The sequence below is a fragment of the Bombus terrestris genome, chromosome 15, assembly GCF_910591885.1.
Source record: "Bombus terrestris chromosome 15, iyBomTerr1.2, whole genome shotgun sequence".
Classification (NCBI taxonomy): Eukaryota; Metazoa; Arthropoda; class Insecta; order Hymenoptera; family Apidae; genus Bombus; species Bombus terrestris.
The window spans coordinates 4163593-4183310 of record NC_063283.1 but is presented as its reverse complement, the minus strand read 5'-3'; the positions used below and the strand labels follow the sequence as shown (position 1 = coordinate 4183310).

The 19718-nt window shown below is 41.6% G+C and overlaps 2 protein-coding genes across 3 annotated transcripts in view; both read left to right on the top strand.

Moving 5' to 3' along the window:
• The first annotated feature begins 80 nt into the window (after positions 1-80).
• Positions 81-3407, top strand: LOC105666538. The gene is made up of 4 exons (XM_012316879.3): positions 81-495; positions 1007-1352; positions 1957-2697; positions 3007-3407. Exons 2-4 carry the CDS (start codon positions 1009-1011, stop codon positions 3275-3277), a joined length of 1356 nt encoding a protein of 451 aa, XP_012172269.3. The 5' UTR covers positions 81-495; positions 1007-1008; the 3' UTR covers positions 3278-3407.
• Positions 3408-3586: 179 nt separating this feature from the next.
• LOC100650057 (colorectal mutant cancer protein) overlaps positions 3587-19718 on the top strand; it is a 58875-nt gene continuing 42743 nt past the window's right edge. Inside the window, exons 1-2 of one of the 2 annotated variants that reach the window (XM_003401081.4) lie at positions 3587-4130; positions 4218-4416. In XM_003401081.4, the coding sequence (XP_003401129.1) occupies positions 4307-4416 (110 nt within the window). In that variant the 5' untranslated portion in view covers positions 3587-4130; positions 4218-4306. Of the gene's footprint in view, positions 4131-4217; positions 4417-17555; positions 17719-19718 lie in introns of those variants that run through there. The other variant, XM_012316875.3, reaches the window with a different exon arrangement.

Here is a 19718-nt window from a genome sequence, read left to right as displayed (position 1 = left end):
AAGTAAATACGGTGGAATGCTCGATATGCGAATTAGTACGAGTGTAAACGGTTATGCGAGCATGAGTTACACACAGACGAATCGTACGTGATCGTGCGCAGAGACTTTCCATGTCGATCCTTCTTTTCGCCGTTGTATTAGCAGTTAGTGACGCAAACCAAAGACTACGAACTGAGGTCGGCTGCGTATTTCGGGCTGTGACACATAGTAGATATGTTTATGTCGACCCCTCTCTTTTCCGCCGACTCGCCAATCGTCTATCCTTCTTCATCCGTGAGCAGTTGTATCGTTGGTGAACATCGCCGACCAAAGCCGGGTCCCGGTAAATCTGTCTGCCACTGTCAGTCGCGCAGTTTCAACGTTAGAATCTAAAAGTCCATTCGGTTTCTTGCAACTACTACGTGATACGATCTATCTTCGTGTTAGGAACAGTGTCAGTGATCCGATCAGATTAATTGCACACCAAAGGATATTGATATTGCCTGCATAGTTTTGGTAAGTGTCTGTCGAAGTTTTCTTATCTCGTTATCTTTTATCCGATACTATCGATCATACGTGATCTATTCTCTAACCGTCGCTGTTTCCACCCTGTTATTTGAATCGACGAAAACCGCAAAGTTTTCTTATCGCGTTGTTTTTTATCGAATAGTCTCGACGATATGCCAGCTATTTTCTAAGCGATGCTATTTCGACGCTGCTATTTGGATCGACAAAAAACCGCGGCGTTCAAATTGCAGTTTGCACAAATATACAATTTCGACCATCGTCCGGCTTGTATTGATCCTTCCGTAAACCAGTAATTACGTCAACGATAAAACTGACATGCTGGCGTCACACTCTCGTCGAGTGTTTCTCCGCCTCTGTTTGCCATACCTAATGATTGGCCATACCGTTCAATCGATCGCGTGAATTTGCGTCGCGTCTCACGTGCCTGCCACGCGTTGCACGCGATCTCGCTCGATTATACGTACGTATGTAGAGGAGAGATGAACGTGTCGATTTTCAGCAATGGGCCGAAGCAAATCCACGGAACCGGAAGAGTCTGCGATGGGGTTCAAGGACAAGCAGAAGGCCTTGGACACGCTGAAGGCTTTGGAAGGTCGTGATATCAGTTATCAGTACCACGTGATCTCTAGTTTCGTGAGTCGCTCGAAACGGACGCTGCAGATCACCAGAGACGAGGAGAAGCTGGCCAATCTTCGCGAGGCTTTGAAAGTGTTCGAGGATTGGTTGACTGATTACAAGGAGAACAATCGCAGCAAAGAAAACCTTGCTTATTTGCCAATCGAGACTATAAAAGGCTTCAGGAATCTTGCCAAAGAGTACGATGTTCTGGAGGAGGAATTCTACAAGTAAATAACAACATTTTCTTCGCAAGTATAGTTCTTTCGGCGAGTCTTTTCAAATTGAATGACCGATTATTTTTTCACTTGGCGCAATACGAATTAGTTCTCGAAAGTTAATTTGATTCGGTGTAGCTTTGTTTCAATGTGGTTCTAATTGATTTTACAACAATTCAGTTACACCAGAATCTAGGTGTAATTCAAGGTACCGAATATTAGCAGTTTTCAGTTTTATTACGTTGTTTACTACCTTCTTGTTTACTACTGGCACCGTTGCAATAGAATGCTTATTTTTAAAGTATCTTTTAGATTGTTTAGCATTTTACATTTAACGCGGTGAACATAATTAATGATCAATTTTATCGCGTAAACCATACAATATTAAGCAAAAATAAAATATGTGTATGTTTTAACATTAAGTATAGTAAAGTAAATTATTGTGACCAAGTATGATCCAAGAAAGAGGTCATTGGTGTGTTTCCTTAGTTTAATGCCAATGTTACACGTGACCGTTTACTTGCGTTTCCTTAAGTATTTTTTTGATTCATTCAATATCTAGGTATTCAGTATAGATCTATTCCTGTAAGTATTTCACGTGTTTCTGATTTTTCAGCGCGTACAAGAAGGAGAAAGGCGATTACAAAGGTCTGCGAGCTGTTAAAATTCCAAGCGGAGAGACCACTTGGGACATCGAAAGGAATCGAAGATTGAAGGAGATCATCGATAAGATCAAACAGAAGCACATGCAATGGTACGAGACCGATGTGGGTCTCTTCCGGGGACTCCCAACCAAGGAACACGTTCAGTGCATCCTGCTGGGCTATAGTCCAGAACCGACCAAGTTGAAGAAACTCATGACCCAGGTGGAAGAAAAGTTTCCATCTGAGAATAACGAAGACATGGAGGTTGATAAAGATGACAAAGGTAAAAGCGTGAAAAGAAGATACAGCAGTTCGTCCAGCAATGAAGAGGAGGAGGACAACGAACCGAAAAAAAAGGTAGCGAAACATTCATCCGAAGAAGAGAAGACTGAAAAGGAGGAAAGCGGACTCAGTTTCAAAGATAAGGAGAAAGCTTTGCTGAGTATAGAATCGTTGGAGGGCAGGGACGTAAGTTATCAGTATCATGCGATCACTGGCCTGGTGAAAAGGGCTGAGCGGGTGATATCGTGCACAAAGGACGAGCAAAAGATCAAGAACATGAAGGAAGCCGTGGAAGTGTTCGAGAATTGGATCACGGATTATAACGTGAATGGCCGAGCTAAGGAGAACTTCAATTATTTACCCATTGACTTGGTGCAAGCCTTCAAGCCGTTGGCCGACAGATACAAAATCGAAGACAATGGATTTCTTAAGTAAGTACATTTTTTTATTATGTATATATACATGTATAATTATTGTTAGACTACGGATTTGTACGTGTTTATGGGAAAAAGTGCAAAAGTACACAGAATGCGTATAATATGAAGAAATGTATAAGAAGTATAAAAGGTATAGTACTTTTTACAATACTTAATAGATAAAACAATTCCATAAAAATATGAATATGCGTAAATATCCGTAATCTAATTATTATTAATATATGCTATATCGTTATTATTAGGGAATAGAATATTATTTGTGATAAAAATATATATTACAACACTCTTCGGTGTATCCTACAGAGCGTATGAGGAAGTGGAGGGAGATTACAAGAAGCTGAGGAACGTTCAAGTTCCAGACTCGAGTGTTACCTGGGACATAGAGAGGAATAAGAATTTACGAAGTCTAGTAGACCGAATCAAAGAAGAGAATATTCAATGGTTCGAGACAGACGAAGAACTTTGTGGTTTTCCAAGCGAAGAACATACTCGATGTATAATGTGGGCATTCAGTCACGACGCTGGCAAACTCAAAAAGCTTGTGCCTACCCTGGCTGAGAAGCTAAAATCTTAAACAAAATTATCGTACCGATACGTATTAATATCCACAACCTATATACTTAAGTTACCATTATATGTACAAAACATCTTAGTTGTATTTTTGTTCAATGATACTGATAATAAAGATAATTTATTTTCAATAATTCATACGACTTACGTATTTAGGAGCGATAAATTTGGCGCCTCTAGTGGCGACATCTGACGACGGAATTAGAACATTCCGCTTGCCGGCTCGCGGTTCGGCGATCGCCATCTTTGTTTTCGTCGTGCTCGAAAATTTCAAGATGGCGCGAGATGTCAAAGTTTTTTGACCGCGGAACGCTCAATCGATAGTTTTTATTGCCGCTGTACGGCTCGCGAGGGTGGGTGAGTCTCGGGTCCGGTTTTGAGGTTAGGGTTAGTGACTCGGTGACACTGGAAACGGCGGACACAGGTTCTCGTGCGTGTACAGCCACACCGGAAAAAACGCAACTGTCTCACCCTTTTTGACGATCTAGTGACAAGACGAACGCCCACACGACTTCGCGTTATAAAATCTCCATAAAATTCGTGCGCTGAAAATACATTTGCGAGAGAATGACTTATCTAGTCGATCTGTTTATACACTATGTATCAACAAAATCTTGTGGAACAAGGGAATCTACGTATTTTAAGCGGTCTAAAAATAGCTGTTGCTTCCACCGAGGTTCGTAGACCTTTTCCCCGATCGTAATCGCGGAGGCGGTCGACGGCTCGAGTTTACATCTCAGGATCGATTAACGAGAGATCGCGATGCAACACGTGACTTAACGATCCACCGTGTTGGTCCTACGTATTTGACGCAAGTTTAGGAACCTGAGAACGTTATCGAAAACTTCGGACCATCGGTACGTGATCGATGCGTGAATCGAGTTCTGAAGTATGTAACGGGGCACCTAGAAGGAAAATTGACCATCACCTTTTGAACGTGACAGGGAAGAGCAGTTGAAGAAAGATGGACACGAAGCAGCTGGATAGTGCGCCAATAGTTAGTTACAATGGATAAACAAGAGGTAAAGTGAAGATGTCACAAACCGCGGATGCTGAAAGTGAAGCAGGCTCCATCTGCGACGAGGAACGCGTCAGGAAGCTGTTCCAAGCATGCGACGGCGACGGAGATGGTTTTATCGACAGGTAAGGCGAAGCAATTTGCATAAATTATAATACTCTGTCTTTTAAATCATGGGACCACGGAACATGAAATAATCTAAACATTCCTAAACTTTATCACATACCGATGCTTTGGAGACATATTTAAAGCTACATAGAGCATAGTTCGAAAATAAAGTTGTTCAATGAGAATAGCATTCAAGTATAATAGTTGTCAAAACAAAATGATCACTGTAGGAATTATGGGACCGCGTGAAACAATTCGTTGGCAAACACGAATAGAAAAGTTGGCGGGTGACTCGGGCGCGCGCGGCACGCACACGTTTTTAATTATTAGCTTGATTAATTAGCCAATCTGAATGCAGCACGGCCGCGATACTGCGAATTAAACCGGGAACGCGTACTGTTTTCTTCGCTACCGCCGGATGAATAAACTTGTAAGATAATGCGAGTACAGGGGAACGTGCACGCGATGCAGCCACACGGTTTTTCATTAAACGCATAACCGTTTCCCCGATATTCAACCGTTTCCCTATTTCCCTCTGTTCCTTCCGTTTCTCCCCATTCCGGTGTTCCTCCATTCTTCGAAGCCCTGCTCCCGCTGCGACCTACCACTATTCAACGCTTTTTAGCGAAAATTAGCCGTCAATTCCTCGCTCGGATCCCGACTACCACCCCTGCGATTCACATTCTTTTCCAGCCAAAGCGAGCGAGTTTCTCCGTCAAAGCACGGATCCGTTCGCGTTCGCGACAAAAGCCAAACCCTGGTCTGGTTAGAAACTTCGTTCCAGAAGTTTCGTTTCGTTCACGATACAATTGCACGATACTATACGTTACAATTGTACGATACTATGTATACGTTCGTGGTTATGTACAATCATTGACGAAAGTACTCGAACACTTGTAGATACCGTTTATTGATATATTATGTGTGTTGCATGAAACATTTTGAAATTTCATTATGCTTAGTATATAGAAATTGTAAGATATTTAGTGCAAGTGTATACAATAAGACACGAAGTATTCGAACAGTTGGAATATTTTCTGTATCATGAAATATTTTATATTCAAACGTACGTAAGTGTATAATATACAGATTGCTGCAGTTATAGATGTAATTAACTTTTGTTTAACTTAAGTATATTTATTCCTATAGCACTATATGTAATATACAGTTACATAGGTATATTTGAATATGTCAAAGAATGTAGAAAATGATTTATATTTCTATATTTCTGTACTGTCGTGAATACTTTCGTTTCTTGTTCCATTTCGCAGAGATCACAAAACTATTCTATTAATAAGCTTCGGTATTCAGTGGAACCATCGTTTAATGCTTATTGTATGCTAAAGATAATCTCATGTTGCAAGTAGCAATAATTCCATCGTGAGTTTAAAAATAAAATAAATAGAACGATTAGTTTATTATCTCGACGCAAGCGATGCGTGGCGTGGCAGACGCGTTTGTATAGGCTCTTACAAAAACATCCACGTTTCAAGACTATTGATATTTCTTGCGCCACCGGAAGTGCCCTCTTATTCTCGTCTTCCACGTTTCCATTTTTGCCACGTCCTTTTTTATTGTCATAAATCGAGCGATCGTGTAACTATTCACACCTCAGACCAGAGTTGTTAAAAAAGTAGATAAACACAAATATCTTCGTAAAAATCGTGTGAAGTACGGAAAGAAAGTAACACGCATCGTGCAACCGAACAAAAGACCATTGTCGTCGTAACTAATTGCAGGTAGATTCGCGCCATGATGCATTCTGGCGGGAAGCACTAAAATGCGAGTTTTTATTTGCTACTATTAAAAGAATTTACCATATAGGTATAAGCACGAATGCTCATCGGTAAAGTTGGCAATTACTTGTTGTGTTTTGAACGAATTGCAATTTCTCGTTAGCATCGGTGCTTTGTAGCGGCGTGCATTGGCGTCGCGAAAGATTTATCGAGCTCGATCGGCTGATGGTATCTCGTAGATATGACCCTCGATATGTGTTCGCAACAAATTCCTCGATTGTTTTTAACTGTACACCTGTATCTCCCGCAGTTAAGAATCTCCTCCTCCTCTCCATCGGTTTCTTTGCTATCAATAATTATTACCAGCGGAATTAATTCGTTAAGCAACTATAATTCATCGGACCGTTTTCGATCGTTATCGCGACTGCGCTTCGTGTATCGCCACATCTTGATAATAGCCTAAAAAATCAGCGTGCAAGAAGACCAAATAACAAAGAGAAGATGAAATATAAAAAGCATTTATTTTCGAACGGTCGATTTTCATATCTTTGCCGTGTCAGCTGTTGTCGAGGGGCAGAAGTGACTTTAGCCAATTAAACTCTCCGTCGCGAAGATGATATTCGAGCGTTCTCAGGCAATTTCCGTTGTATGCACAGACAGAGCGAGCGTTCTATGCGTCGATAATAAAGGCTTTCTGTAATTCGAGGGGCTCGGGACCGAGAGTCGACCTGGTGGAACCGAGATGGAAATAGAAGAAGAGGAGAGGAAAGGAAAAAAGAAGAGACGCAGAAGGAAGGTGGAAAGAGTGGAACGTTTTCGCGTTTCTCTGTGTGTAAAACTCGCCATTCCCGTGCTCTACCCTCGGAGAGATCGCTCTCTCGTTCTCGAAGAGCTTCTCACCCTTCGACTTGTACTACTTCTAAATGCTCCCCCGGAACGTTTTCCCCCTTGTCTTACCTCGCGATTACCGCTTCCCCTTTCTGCGTTGATATATCGTAGAAATAGGCAATAGGAATACGAATTTCCTGAGCCCTCGTCTTTTTCCCGCCTTTACGATTTTCTTCTCCGCTTTCTCTTCTTCCTTTTCTTTTTATTTCGGCGAATCAGTTTCACGGATCGATAACTCGCGAGATTATTCCGCGCGTCGAGTTGCAGAAAATTCCGCGCCACGAGATTGCAAGTGAAAATGAGCGTACGTCGGAGAGGTGGAATCAATATTCTCCACTACTTTCAATTCTTCGTGGTATCTTGCTGGAACGTAATCTGCTGTTAATGTATTCCGTACCTTCGTGTTACCTGTGGCGTAAAAGCATAAGCAGGTTGGCTGACAGCTTAGCGAACTAACTGAATACTTTCCATGCAAAATTAATTCGAGGCGTCGTAATTAAAATTAATGAAAATTCATATGAAACTCGATTCGGCACAGTGTAGTCGTGTAAAAGTAAAATTTCTTGTATTTTCAAAAAGCAGCTCAAGCAATTTGTTGTTATCGACGATATAGTATTGCCATGGCTCTTGAAACATAATCGAGAATCCGACGTCTGTCCGACTGGAAGAAAGAACGAAAATAGCCAAGGAAAATTGGAAAGTTAGCCGTTACTAGCGAAGCAGAAGGAAACGTTATAGAGCATAGTCGATTTACCGAATCATCAAAGGTTTTTCCTTAAATTGAGGAAGCTCTCGGGTGCCCTTTGTAGCTCAATTTTCTCTGATTCTCACTCATCCCACGCAAGCACACGTGACTTAATTAAGCCCGCGGACTCTCCAGACTGAAGGGTGCTTCAGGTTAAATTCGTTTCTATGGCACGAAACACACTAAACATTCTTTGCTTCGTACGTACCTTGCACACGGTCCGAAGGACTGTTTCTTTAATGCGCCGCAACAATACTAAACTCTACTTAAAACAGGAATGAAGTTGAAGAGAGGGAGAGACACGACTGCCACCATTAGTCGAAATTCAAGAGAGCAATATTTCCTTTGCTTTTCGAGATTCATTATTGTCCGTTCTCCACAGCCTCGTTAACCCTAGCCTAGCGAGATTCGTGTGTCCCAGGCACCCTGCTACGTCTCGTTGGCTTTGTAAGCTTCCGTATCTCCGAGCACCGGACTCCCCTTTCGAAACTCGTGCACTACTTGGTGTGCATCCAGCCGGATGCATGCCCACGAGATTGCGAACGAAACCGAACGCTCAAGTGCATACTTGCGTGACTTGCCTGTGCGTCTTGTCCCTTCTCCCTTCCACCTTCGACTTCCTTTTTCACCCCTTTCTCTCGCACTTTATCCTTACTCGACTCTCTTCCCATTTTCTCCTTTCCTTTCTTCCATCCATTTTCTACAGTTCTTTCCTCGTCTTCTCCTTTTTCTTTTCTCTATGTTCTACTCCTGTCTTCTCTATTAACTCGTCTCTCGTTTTCTTCTCCCTTAACTTGACTCTGTTTCCGCCTCCTTTCACCCCTCTCTCTTACTTGGAACGTCTATCGTTACTCCGACATAATTGTCTTTTATAGTTGCCATTATTTTATATTCTTAGGGCTCGTCCTCTCGGCCCAATGAATTCACCCTTTCCTCCTTTATCTTTATTTCTCTGCTTCGCTCCTATGCAGCTCGCAATCGTCTCTTCTCTTTCTCTTACGTCGAACTTGAATCCTGGAATGTTTAAAGGGAAGGCATCCTTTGCTTTGCTGGAAAAAGGCAAACACAGGAAAGGATCGTATTTATTACGAGTCCTTGATTGGACAAATATCGCCAAGTATTGCATTTCCTAATATTAAGAAATATATAGAATCTCAGCAAGATATGAAATAATTCTTATTAATATGCGCGTTTCCTGCTTTTACCTTTACGTTAAACATTCTCTTCGAATGTTAAAAATCTGTTTTGTTTGCTAAAATGAGAACAAGATTGAAACATAGAAGTTCACGAATCGAAGCAGGTCTGTTCGTTAAAACGCTCGTTTTTAAAGGATATTTTTGACCGAAATCAGCTCTCCCTTCGTCGTTCACATAATGCTTGAAACCTCCGTCTTTCTAGGGTTAACCCTACCTTTATTCTGTACCTTACGCAGTTCCTTTGGACGTCTGGTAGGAAAGCAGTTTCGCGTATATGTGCCTTGTTTGGTACACGAGTATGCCATAGTCAAGGCCAAGATCAAACGATCCGGGGCGAAATCGGCTTAGAAGAAGAGGACCGTCTGAATGAAGAGGGGTGAATCTCGTTATCGAAAAACGAAGTCTGCTGGAAGTCTGCGAGATGGAGAGGCAAACGAACGATTAAGTAATGAAAGGCGGTACGTAACGGGAGATCGGGATATTTGCTCGCGTGACTAGCCGGTTTATGGCAGCCATTGTTTACAACGGATTTTAAATCGAATAATCACCGAGTCACGTCACACGTCGTTTATGCAGTAATCGGACGAGAACCATTGGATGAAATTGGTCTCTTTTCTTTTTCATTTTGCTTTTCAAACCACTCGAACATTGCTCGGTTTCGTTGCTGTAATCATGGCTCGCCTTTACCACAGTCTATCACAGTTTGAACGCGGTTGCTTTTGCGAAAGTTCAAATACCAAGATCTTATTGATTTCAGTGTTAGACGTTCTCACTGTCGAAGGACCAATTACGTACTTCGCCATCAAACGCTCGGGTCTTGCCCTGTTGCTCAGTTATCGAGCCCCGTTTCCATCAAAGTTTCCGAATTCTGCAACGTTCGTTTCTCAATCCAAGACATTCCAATTTCTCGAAGTAGCTCGGAATTTACACTGTCGATCAATGAAAGATAGTAGATATTTATCAGACAACTCTGTGTATCCACGTAGTTCCTGCAGAAGTCGAGCAGTGCATTTCTTCCTTGCAGAAATGTCTATGTACGTATAGAGTGGTTTACGAAAGTGTCCAAACACTCTTGCAAATTTTTCATGGATATGTCGTACAAAACATTTTGAAATCTCGTTGGTATTGTAGAGACACGACTATCGCGATTGTGTCGATAGAATTTGAAACGGATCTGAAAATGTATGTAAGCGTACATTTCGTAAAGACCACCAAAGTATTTCAACAGACAACTATTCGCTATCTTAAGAAGCTACAGTACGTAGCGAGACCATCTATGGCGCTAATCGTGTGTTTCAAACTGGTGAATTCATGCTCTATACTAATATTTCTTGTAAATCCTATGTACATTTCTGGATTCGGTTTTAAACATTTTACTGTTACGATCACTTTATAGTTCTAACAGAATTTCAAAAAGTTTTGTATTTTCGTGAGCTACTGTACGTAAAATGTATATAGAATCTAGAATCGACCGCTTTCGAGTTTACTGCGATACAAGCTTTCGATAATTTTCCATCCTCGAACTCTCGTAAAGCACAGCGAAGGAAGCCACTCCCTTCAAAGAGTTTCGAACGATACAGGATAAAATGTTTACGGGTCGCGGTTGGTGTACGCTACCCTAGGCCCTAGGATATTGTCGAAACATCTACGGTACCCTAGGGTTACGCGAAGGGTGATCGTGTTTTATGGCAAGTGACTCACTTCGTCTCAGACCCTCCTTTCATTTCACTGTCTCGATTATTTTAGCCTTGCTTCGTGAATTCGGCTACGTTTGCACATCTCCTTTCGAAAATATCACTCTCGAAGAAGGTAGCTCTAACCTGAGTCTGTTTTGCATTTTCTATCTATCGCATCCTGGCAAACGAACGGAGGAAAGGTACCAGAATCGAATGCCAAACTCGTTTCTTGCGTATCAATTTCTTGATATTAAAGACAAAATTAGTTTCTCGATGTGGAAACATATTTTCCATAATTTTTTTATTATTTCTTATTTCCATTGCTCGAATAAACGTATAAAAAGACGGACCTCTATTTCTTATCGAATACTTAAATCAAATGAAGGGCGAATTCTAATCAAAATGCAAACACTATTCTTCTTGTTACAGTTTCAGTCATTTGAGAGATCTTTAAAATAAATAGAATTTATTCAAGGATTCAAGAGGTCCATCTTGGTGCACTTCTTGTATTAGAATATTTGGAAATACAATGAAACTACCATATATCATCAATCAACAATACAAGAACCCTATTCCTGTTCCATTGGAATTTTAATTCGAGTGGAAAACTTTGCTCGACGCTTTCAAGGCGATAATTAAGCACTAGATGGTATCTTCCTGGTTGATTTACGAAGTTGGAAATCACTAGTAGATTCCTCTTCCACAAGCATCTTCTTCCGCTTTCTAGCGTATCGTGCAACGCTCGTAAACGTCCAAGACGAATGGACAAAAATGACTGGCCCTTTCGTTACTATAATTTAAAGATCCTCTCGACCCTTGACACTCGATTAACCACGCAGTACGCGCGTGTGGATCCTTGCGGTCGGCTTCGACTATTCATCCGTTCTTCACCTGTAGGGATATTCTTGACCTGCCCGAACCTCTGCACGCAACCTGCCATGTAAATCCATCGTGAAATCCGTTCTGTAGGAATTCCATGCATTGGATACCAATAGCAAGGCCAGTGATCTCCATCCCCAAAAACTAGATCAGCTAACGGCGCAGAATTATTAATTTTAACAAACATTTGTTCATACAAAAATATTTTTCATTCAAATTGTTCGCTATATAGGACGTACCGGGCTTAATCAGCCAAGCTTCGTGTTAATATATTTCATGGGCGAAACGTATGTTATACAAACATCGAAGCATTATTAAAGCATTATAACAAAAATATAAAATATCAAGGGAATAGTATGTAACATTTCATTGTAATATTTTTTCAATTAATCTACGGTATTTTATTTTTTCATATCGCAGTTATGAAATAAAATATCAACAATTTGCGTAACAGCGTTTTTATTTGTGCAGCGGGCTGTTATAAAGTATATATTATGCGTTAACGAATAATAGTAGATGTTTTTTAATACTGTTATATTTATTGAGTTCAATCTGCAATATCGTCCGATTCCATATTACTAAACTCTCGTGTACTCTCGTATTTTATTTCGAAAAAAGGTATATCAAACAAATCCCGATACGGAGAATCGATTGATTTTGTTAGAGGAAGCACAAATCACGACGAATTTCGTATAAAAACAGATGTTAAGCAACTTCATCAATCCGTTTATTTTAAAAGAAAAATATATTTTTAATCTTCTTCTTCGGAATGCGTGTTGCGAAAAAATCACAGCTATGTTTATGTAACATCTTTCTTTTATTTATACTCATGAAATATATTGACAAAAAATATCGCAAAGATCTAGAACACCCCATATATTAAGGAACATAAATTAAATGTAACTGGATACTTTCTATCGTTTCATAGAATTTTCATAAAAGGGTTGAAATTGGTCATGACATTCACTAAAAATTCTTTGTACGCTACCCTCCGGGTGGGTCATCAAAAAGCTCGAGAATTCCGTATTTTAATTGGCCATTTGATAATTATCGAATTCCCGCATGGCCAGCCTTTCCCCGTTTGCTTAATTACGTGTCGCACTCTCGGTTCATTCTCCATTTTTCCCCTGTCTCATGGTCGGTTCTCGTAATTTCGTTACCGGGTTCGATTTTCTCGCGATAAATTCCGAAAGCCCATATCATCCAGTTATCGTTATTTACATTTCTCCCTCGTGTACCACCTCACGTACCAACTGGTGCCACGTGCGTCTCGTGCATAGCTTCGCGGCTTCACGATAAGCGTATTGTAGTTTTCCACGCGGAAAAAGATTGCCTGTTCCATGACGAACGACCGGAGAAAAAAATGAAACGAAAATTGGCCGGGCCGTCCGCACGCTGTTTCTCATCCGGGCGAGACTGTTAACGATGATCGATGTTGGCCTGAGAGACCAACGAACCTTGCGGAAATTGGCACAGTCGTTGATTAGACGAAGCATTCGTGTTTAAAGGTTTCTTTGTCGTATGGTTCAAGTTCGAAGCGTTGAATTTTTAATTCGAAAAGTTATTCGCGACGAGAATGAATCGATAAGAGGACCTATCGAAGCTCCGTGTGATCCAGTGAAGTTTCACTGCACGGCGGTAGGCGTCGAAGCGAACTCTTTTGAGCTCGCGGTAAAGTATTCATCGTCGAGTTAAAAGTCCATCGAACGGGTGTCGACGATCGTCGAGTAGTTACAGCAGAGTCGAGTGTCGAAGCGAAGCGTTTCACGCCGTTAACGATCGGGAACGTACGCAACATTGGCCGACGAGCTCACAATTAACCCCGGCTCCCGTGTCTGAAGCTCTTCATCGAACGCGTAACCACTCCGTCTCTCTCTCTCTTTCTCTGTTTCTCTATCTGTCTATCTCTCGATTCGTCGTTGATTACACGGAAATCGAAACCCCTCGAAAGGTTGGCGGACAAAAAGATAGACTGGAAAGGGAAGGAGATAACGCAATGGATAACGGGCGACAAAGGACAGACGGACGCGTACGCTGGCTGCTGGCGTTGGGGTGCGTGAAACGCGCGATGTTCTCGCAGTGAAAACACGGCATTAGGTAATGTTTCGTTTCTCCACGTTCCTCCCTTTCACGTGGCGGAAGCTACGCCACCTCTCGCTCACCTTCTCCCTCTTCTGCCTTGGGCCTTTTTTGTTTTTAATGGTGGACCTATTCCAGCGTATCCAGCGGGAACAGCGGAGCAACTGAAAAGGGATTGCCTGAAGGAGACGCGAGCCCTTTTATGCACTGCGTGCCCTCTTCAAGGGCGTGTACGGACGAAATAGAGCGGAACGCGCTTAACATGGAATACCCGTGTCGCTTTTCATCAGCTGGCAGCAACCCTTTCCTCGTTATTTGCTCAGTTTTTCGGCATTTCCGCGGCTCGTTCTAACCTCTTCCCCTCTGGGCGCGTGTAACCTCGACCTGCCAGTGCGGCCTCGACTCAGCGAGGTCAAGGGAAGCACGTTCGATAGTTGAGAATAAACTCTGTTCTTGAAACTCCTATCTGGAATATGGATGAGCGTGTGGCTCTCGTCATCCGACTGATTGGTCCCTCGTTTTTATACAGAGATATGTAAAATCGACGGAAAGTGAACTTTTGAACTGGAAAGAGTTCTTCTTCCTTTCTTCCCACTCTCTTTCTGCCTATATCTTTATCGAAGATCTTTCTTCTTTCACGATGATCCTTATCAAAAAATATTTACTTTCCAAGATTTTGTTGGAGATCATAATTATCATTCTTCTTCTACTCGAAGATTCTCCCCTGTGATATTCACATTGTTATCTTTATCACAGAGATGGTTAATCAACTGCGGGTTTTTAGCATTTATGGGAAATTTGAAGGTGAAAAAGTATACAGAGTACGCGTAATATATAAAATATTCCAATTCTAGTACAATATGTAACACATAACACAACTTTCTACCCATATCGCATCTTTCTAATTCTATTCGTAGAAACGTGAATTTGCATAAATATCCGCAATGATAATAACCAAAGATAACTTAACTTTATTCTAATACTTTACGTTATATGTATCACCCTGTTACAAATTCCAGTTTAAATTGAACCCACTCTTGATCCGACATTTATAAAATTAGAATGTCGTAGAAGCACTACAAAACGCTTAATCACGTAACATCTGGTAAAAGAGATCACTCGCAGTCCCGCATTCACGGCAGAACGATTCTCTGGAAAGGGCTCGGCATCGGTTTCGCGCGGTTCAACAATGAGACGACACTTATTGGGCCGGTAGCTGCATTCTGCGTTGCTTTTGTAAGCCCCAGCCCACGATGACATTCACCCGACGGAGGAGAGCTTTCCGATACAAAGGGGACTCCGCGTGTACGCGAAACTACGAGCTTGTAACGAGTTGCTCGTCGCGTTGGCGAACGGTGTAACGTCGGCTCCGAGACGTCCACTTTTGCCTGGTGAGATGGGGTTCGTTCGTTGTTCATCGTGAGTGCGCCGCATTATGGAAATCATTTCACCCGTGGAAACGCTCTGCAAAGGCAAAACATTCTCCCGTTCACCGCTCTTCAATCCCTTTTTACTCGCAGCCTCCAGGTTGTTTCCCCCGTCGTACTCTTCTCGCTTTTTCTTGCATTTTTTTTCTTTCCTTCTTTCCGTGTTGCACCATTCCCGGTTGATAAAATAAGGAAATCCATATAGCCAGTCTAGGTGGGAAGATTTAATTTAGCATCTTTCTTGCCCATCTTGCGGTGTAACAGCCTCCTGATGGCTGTTAAACCTTCGAAATAAAAATAGTGATTCGGCAGTCACGGGATGAGACGGTAACAGGGTCGACGAGCTCTTAACGACATCACACGTGCCCTGGGACGAAGCTGGAAATTGGATTTTCGGCCAATCACGCCGTGTACCCTGTCCAGAGACTCGTTTTTCTTTTGGTCATCCGGTGAGCTTCATAACCGAACCGACTATCTCGTCTCTTTTGCTTACGGAAATTTTTTCCCTATCAAGCCAGTCCCGGAGCGAGCCGACTCGAGAAACAAAAATCGATGACTCGAAATAATACGGCTTGATGTTAATCCGCTGCTTATGATATATCTACACGCTATCTGTCGTGCGCAGTTCACGTCTATTTGACGATCTGACTTGATAACAGTTTCTTTTCTCAAATTCAGCTGCATATATATATAAAATGTTTTTCCTTTATCTTTGGTTTATTGAGGTAATAAGAGTCTAGTTGCGTTACGTTTTTAAACAAAGAAAATTTAATCACGTAAACCGTCTTATCTTCTCGATGTACGATTAGTTGAGATTAGCTCGTCGTTGTATACATTATATACAATGCCATTACATGTTGAAAAAGGACAATGAACGAGAGAACGAACAATTTTATAGATACGATATAAAATTACGAAAAAGCTGGCAATGGATTGTAACCGCTTTTACAACCACGGTATAAGAATAGACATCGATGATCTTTTACGATGAATTTTATTTTGATTTAGATGCTGGTCTGAATTTTTCGGTAGACCTAATTGACCATCGACGTCTAACTTACGTATTGTACATTATCGAAAAAAGTAGCACAGTTTTGAATACTCGATGCTTCGATTAAGAACCTCTCTATATTATTCGTAGTTGCTATAGCCTGATACATAAGCTGTGCTGATATACATAAGCCTTATCAGAATAAAAATCAATCATGTAACTTTCATCTGCCATGTTGGATACCCGGTTGTTGTGCAACGAAAACGACATCGCGTATGAAGAGTGAATCCGCGCTTCTCTCTCTCTCTCTCTCTCTCTCTCTCTCTCTCTCTCTCTCTCTCCGTACATCCGATTGTTTCACAATAACCGCATTTCCTGATTACGAGTTACGACTACTTTCTTCGTCCAGAGTCACTGCGCCGGATGCACAATGGTGCGAACTGAAAATTACGCGGGCTGTTTGGTAGATTCGTTTCCAGTTTTGAAGACAATGCACGGAGAGAAAACGTACGCGGTGTCAATGACTCAAGACGCTCCTACTGTGCAGCCTCGTTCGTTGCACTCCGCCATGCATCGAACACTGTTTGCTTTTCTAACCTGACTCTTTGTCTTCTCTAACGGCCATCTCATCTGTTTCCTTGACCCTTTTAGAACTAGTGGAATAACACGGATCAAGGTAACTTTTAGCAAAACTACTAGGATTTTATAATTTATCTGATATCGCTGAGATCATTCTTTACATCAGCTTTTACATTTCATATTTCTAGCATCGGTTCTCGTAGTCGTGCGAAATTATTCATACGCTTAGAAGTATTTATTTGTACGTGGATCTCGCTGTTAATTAACAATAAGTGCTATATTATCAATCCTATAATTAATACCTTTTGTAGCCGCTGTAATATCGTATTTCAAATATCATATTTGACCTAATTCGAGTAAAATATGCTTCTATATCGTAATAAATAGAATGGTGGTATGTTACACGGTGTAACGACATATTCTGTTTCAAAAATTATGCTTAACCTATTTTTCTTCTCATATCTCGGTGAAATATTCTCCTTGTTATCACGCTACTATGGTCTTTCACCGAAGAGAAAAATCAATCTCGAAATTCCCTGTTAAAACCAGCAACTCTAGTTTTCTACCACTCTTCGTCATCGATGTACGTAGCTTCCGACTCCTGAACGACTCTCTTCACGAAGTAACAACATCGTAAGATCGCTATTTGTTAGGATATAAGTATCTGGATGATCTCTCAATCGACACCAGCCACAGTTTTGCTAATGAAGCGTCGAGCAGTTGACTACGAGCCAGGCCGGCAGGTGAAACGAGGTATGCCAGAGTGTGTTTAAAATAAAGCCGCGTGTCAGCCGTAAAACCGCACACGGGACATCGAGTGACACGCATCGCGGTGGATTAAGTCGCGTTCGTTTCACGCTCGCGAGCAATCGCGTCTCTCTTTCTCCGGCTCTTTTTTTCCCTCCTCTTTGCCGGTGGAACCGCGATGCAGCACGACCCGCGTGCAGTGGCACTCGTTGCATCGCTTCGACCAGACCTTCAAACCGTGTCCGATTGCGCGTGTCATCGGTCGAGATCGCGGCCCACGCCCGATCACGGGGATGATGGAGTCGTTGAAAACCTGGGAATCTAGAACGTTGGAGAGGCTGTCCCTTAGGAAATTCAAAAGGAAGATGTCCAGGTGGTACGTATCTCACTTTGCCGAACCAATTACTCGAATTACGTGCAAATTTCGTTCTCGTGTTGAAGAAACATATGCGTAGTACGAGTAATCTGAATAAATTGTTTTACCTAGCAAAGGCAAACGGTAGAATAATGAGCAAAAGTTGTGTAAATGTAAATATAGCAACTTGCTAGTACAAAAATGTATTTGCGAACGTATTTTACAGAAGATTATACGTGTGTTAGAAATAAGAAGGTTTTCACGTTAAAAGAGAAAGATATTCTATCATAACGCTATAAATACTTGAATTTCTTGAAACTTATAAGATTGTACGTAGAAGCGAGTAGAAGAGGAAATAGCATCCAAACAAGATATTAAACAGGTCCTTGGAATTCTCTCTTATAATCATAATGTTAAAAAACGAAAGGATAAGAGAAGATGGGAAAATAGTTTGGCTATTTCTCATGGCGATACGCGTATCGCAACATTCGTATAACGAATGCTCGTTTTCGTTTAATGTCAACGAACACTTCCACATACTTACTTCCATCTAGGCTAGTCTTTGAAGAATGGCGTTTCTGTCTATTTGAAATAATCGTCTACAAATATTATTTGCAGCATTTGCTTTATGAAATCCATTCAACCCGAACTACCACGAATGAATACGCATCTCAATCATAATTCTACAATACGTAGAAATGAGAATGGTATACGAAGATACGTGTATTGCGTGTGAAAGCAACGGACAAAACATAGCGACGAATCGTTCCATTCATACGAAAGATACAGTATCGCTCATTATCAGTCTCTTGTGTTAATCCGTCAGCCTCTCTCTTTCTCTATTTCTTAACTAGGAAACAAATGATCGATATCCAACTACTTTATTGCATAGATGGATACCGTATTGCGTATGTGGCCCTATTTCAGTCCTGAGCGTGTATCTCGTACGCATCTCATGATTTACATGTATTTCAGAGAATTTAGAGACGTCTGCTTCGATCGACGTTACTTGCAGTTATTTCATACATTAAACTTGCAGCGAAGATAGCCTCGCAAGTATCGACAGTCGCTGCCCTTTCGCGATAAAAAGCTGAACTCCGTCCGTGCAAGGTTGGAGATCATCTGACGCTTGCGAAACAAGAATACCAAAGACACTGACCATGTCGATTATCAGCTTGCCATTCGGCTAATTTCAATTACAAACAATACCGCCTGTTCCTGAAATTAGTCACAGGTCAATTCTTCTTTTCCGAAATAGGCGACGGTTAAATGTTGAGGATGCGACAGAACAAACCCAGATAGTATGGAATGGCTGACGAGTCATTAAGCCCCAAAATCGAACGAGAGTTTCCAGCTGTGGATCGAACACTCGGAGACGATGCTTAAAATATTCGGAGAAACTAGTACGAGTAGGTGGGTCGTAAAGAGATCATAGATGTCTCAGAAACGTAAAATCCCAGAGTCAACTGCTTTCACTTAGAACGATTTTACGATTGTATTCGAGTTTGGCCAGTTAAGCTATTAAGCCAAACACGTAACAGGTTTTCGCTGTTAACCCAAATCCGTTTTTACGAAGTTGTAAGAAGATGGAGTCTTGAACCGTCTCCATTCTGACTGTACATCGTACAATGTATACAGTGTACACTACTGTACACGCGAATGCTTGTTGGCTCGGAAGATCTCGAGTGTGCTACTTGCGTCTACGCGCTCTCTCGCTTCTTTTTCACGGTGTCTCCGACTTGAGTAGCGTCTCGCGGGTACCTCGAGGAAATCGGTTCAATGGTTTGAAGAGGCGGCAAGGTACTGAATGGCACTCAAACGTTCGCCTGGCTTCACGTGAATTACATAATGCTTACGCATTGATTGCGTCCCGTTAATCACGACCGGATCTCCGTGTCGACGCTCTTTCCCTTTTTTGTTTCGTCATCCTTTTGATTGCAATTTCGCTCGTCTCTGGCTTCAACGTCCATTCTGCTATGAATACGATCGAGTGTGAAACCTTCTGCAGATTCTTTTCTTCC

Excerpts from the sequence above, each read along its gene's own strand:
- LOC105666538 (XM_012316879.3), top strand. The coding sequence starts at position 1,009 with ATGGGCCGAAGCAAATCCACGGAACCGGAAGAGTCTGCGATGGGGTTC. Across the intron at positions 1,353-1,956 it reads CTGGAGGAGGAATTCTACAA|CGCGTACAAGAAGGAGAAAG; the intron begins GTAAATAACAAC and ends CTGATTTTTCAG. Across the intron at positions 2,698-3,006 it reads GAAGACAATGGATTTCTTAA|AGCGTATGAGGAAGTGGAGG; the intron begins GTAAGTACATTT and ends TGTATCCTACAG.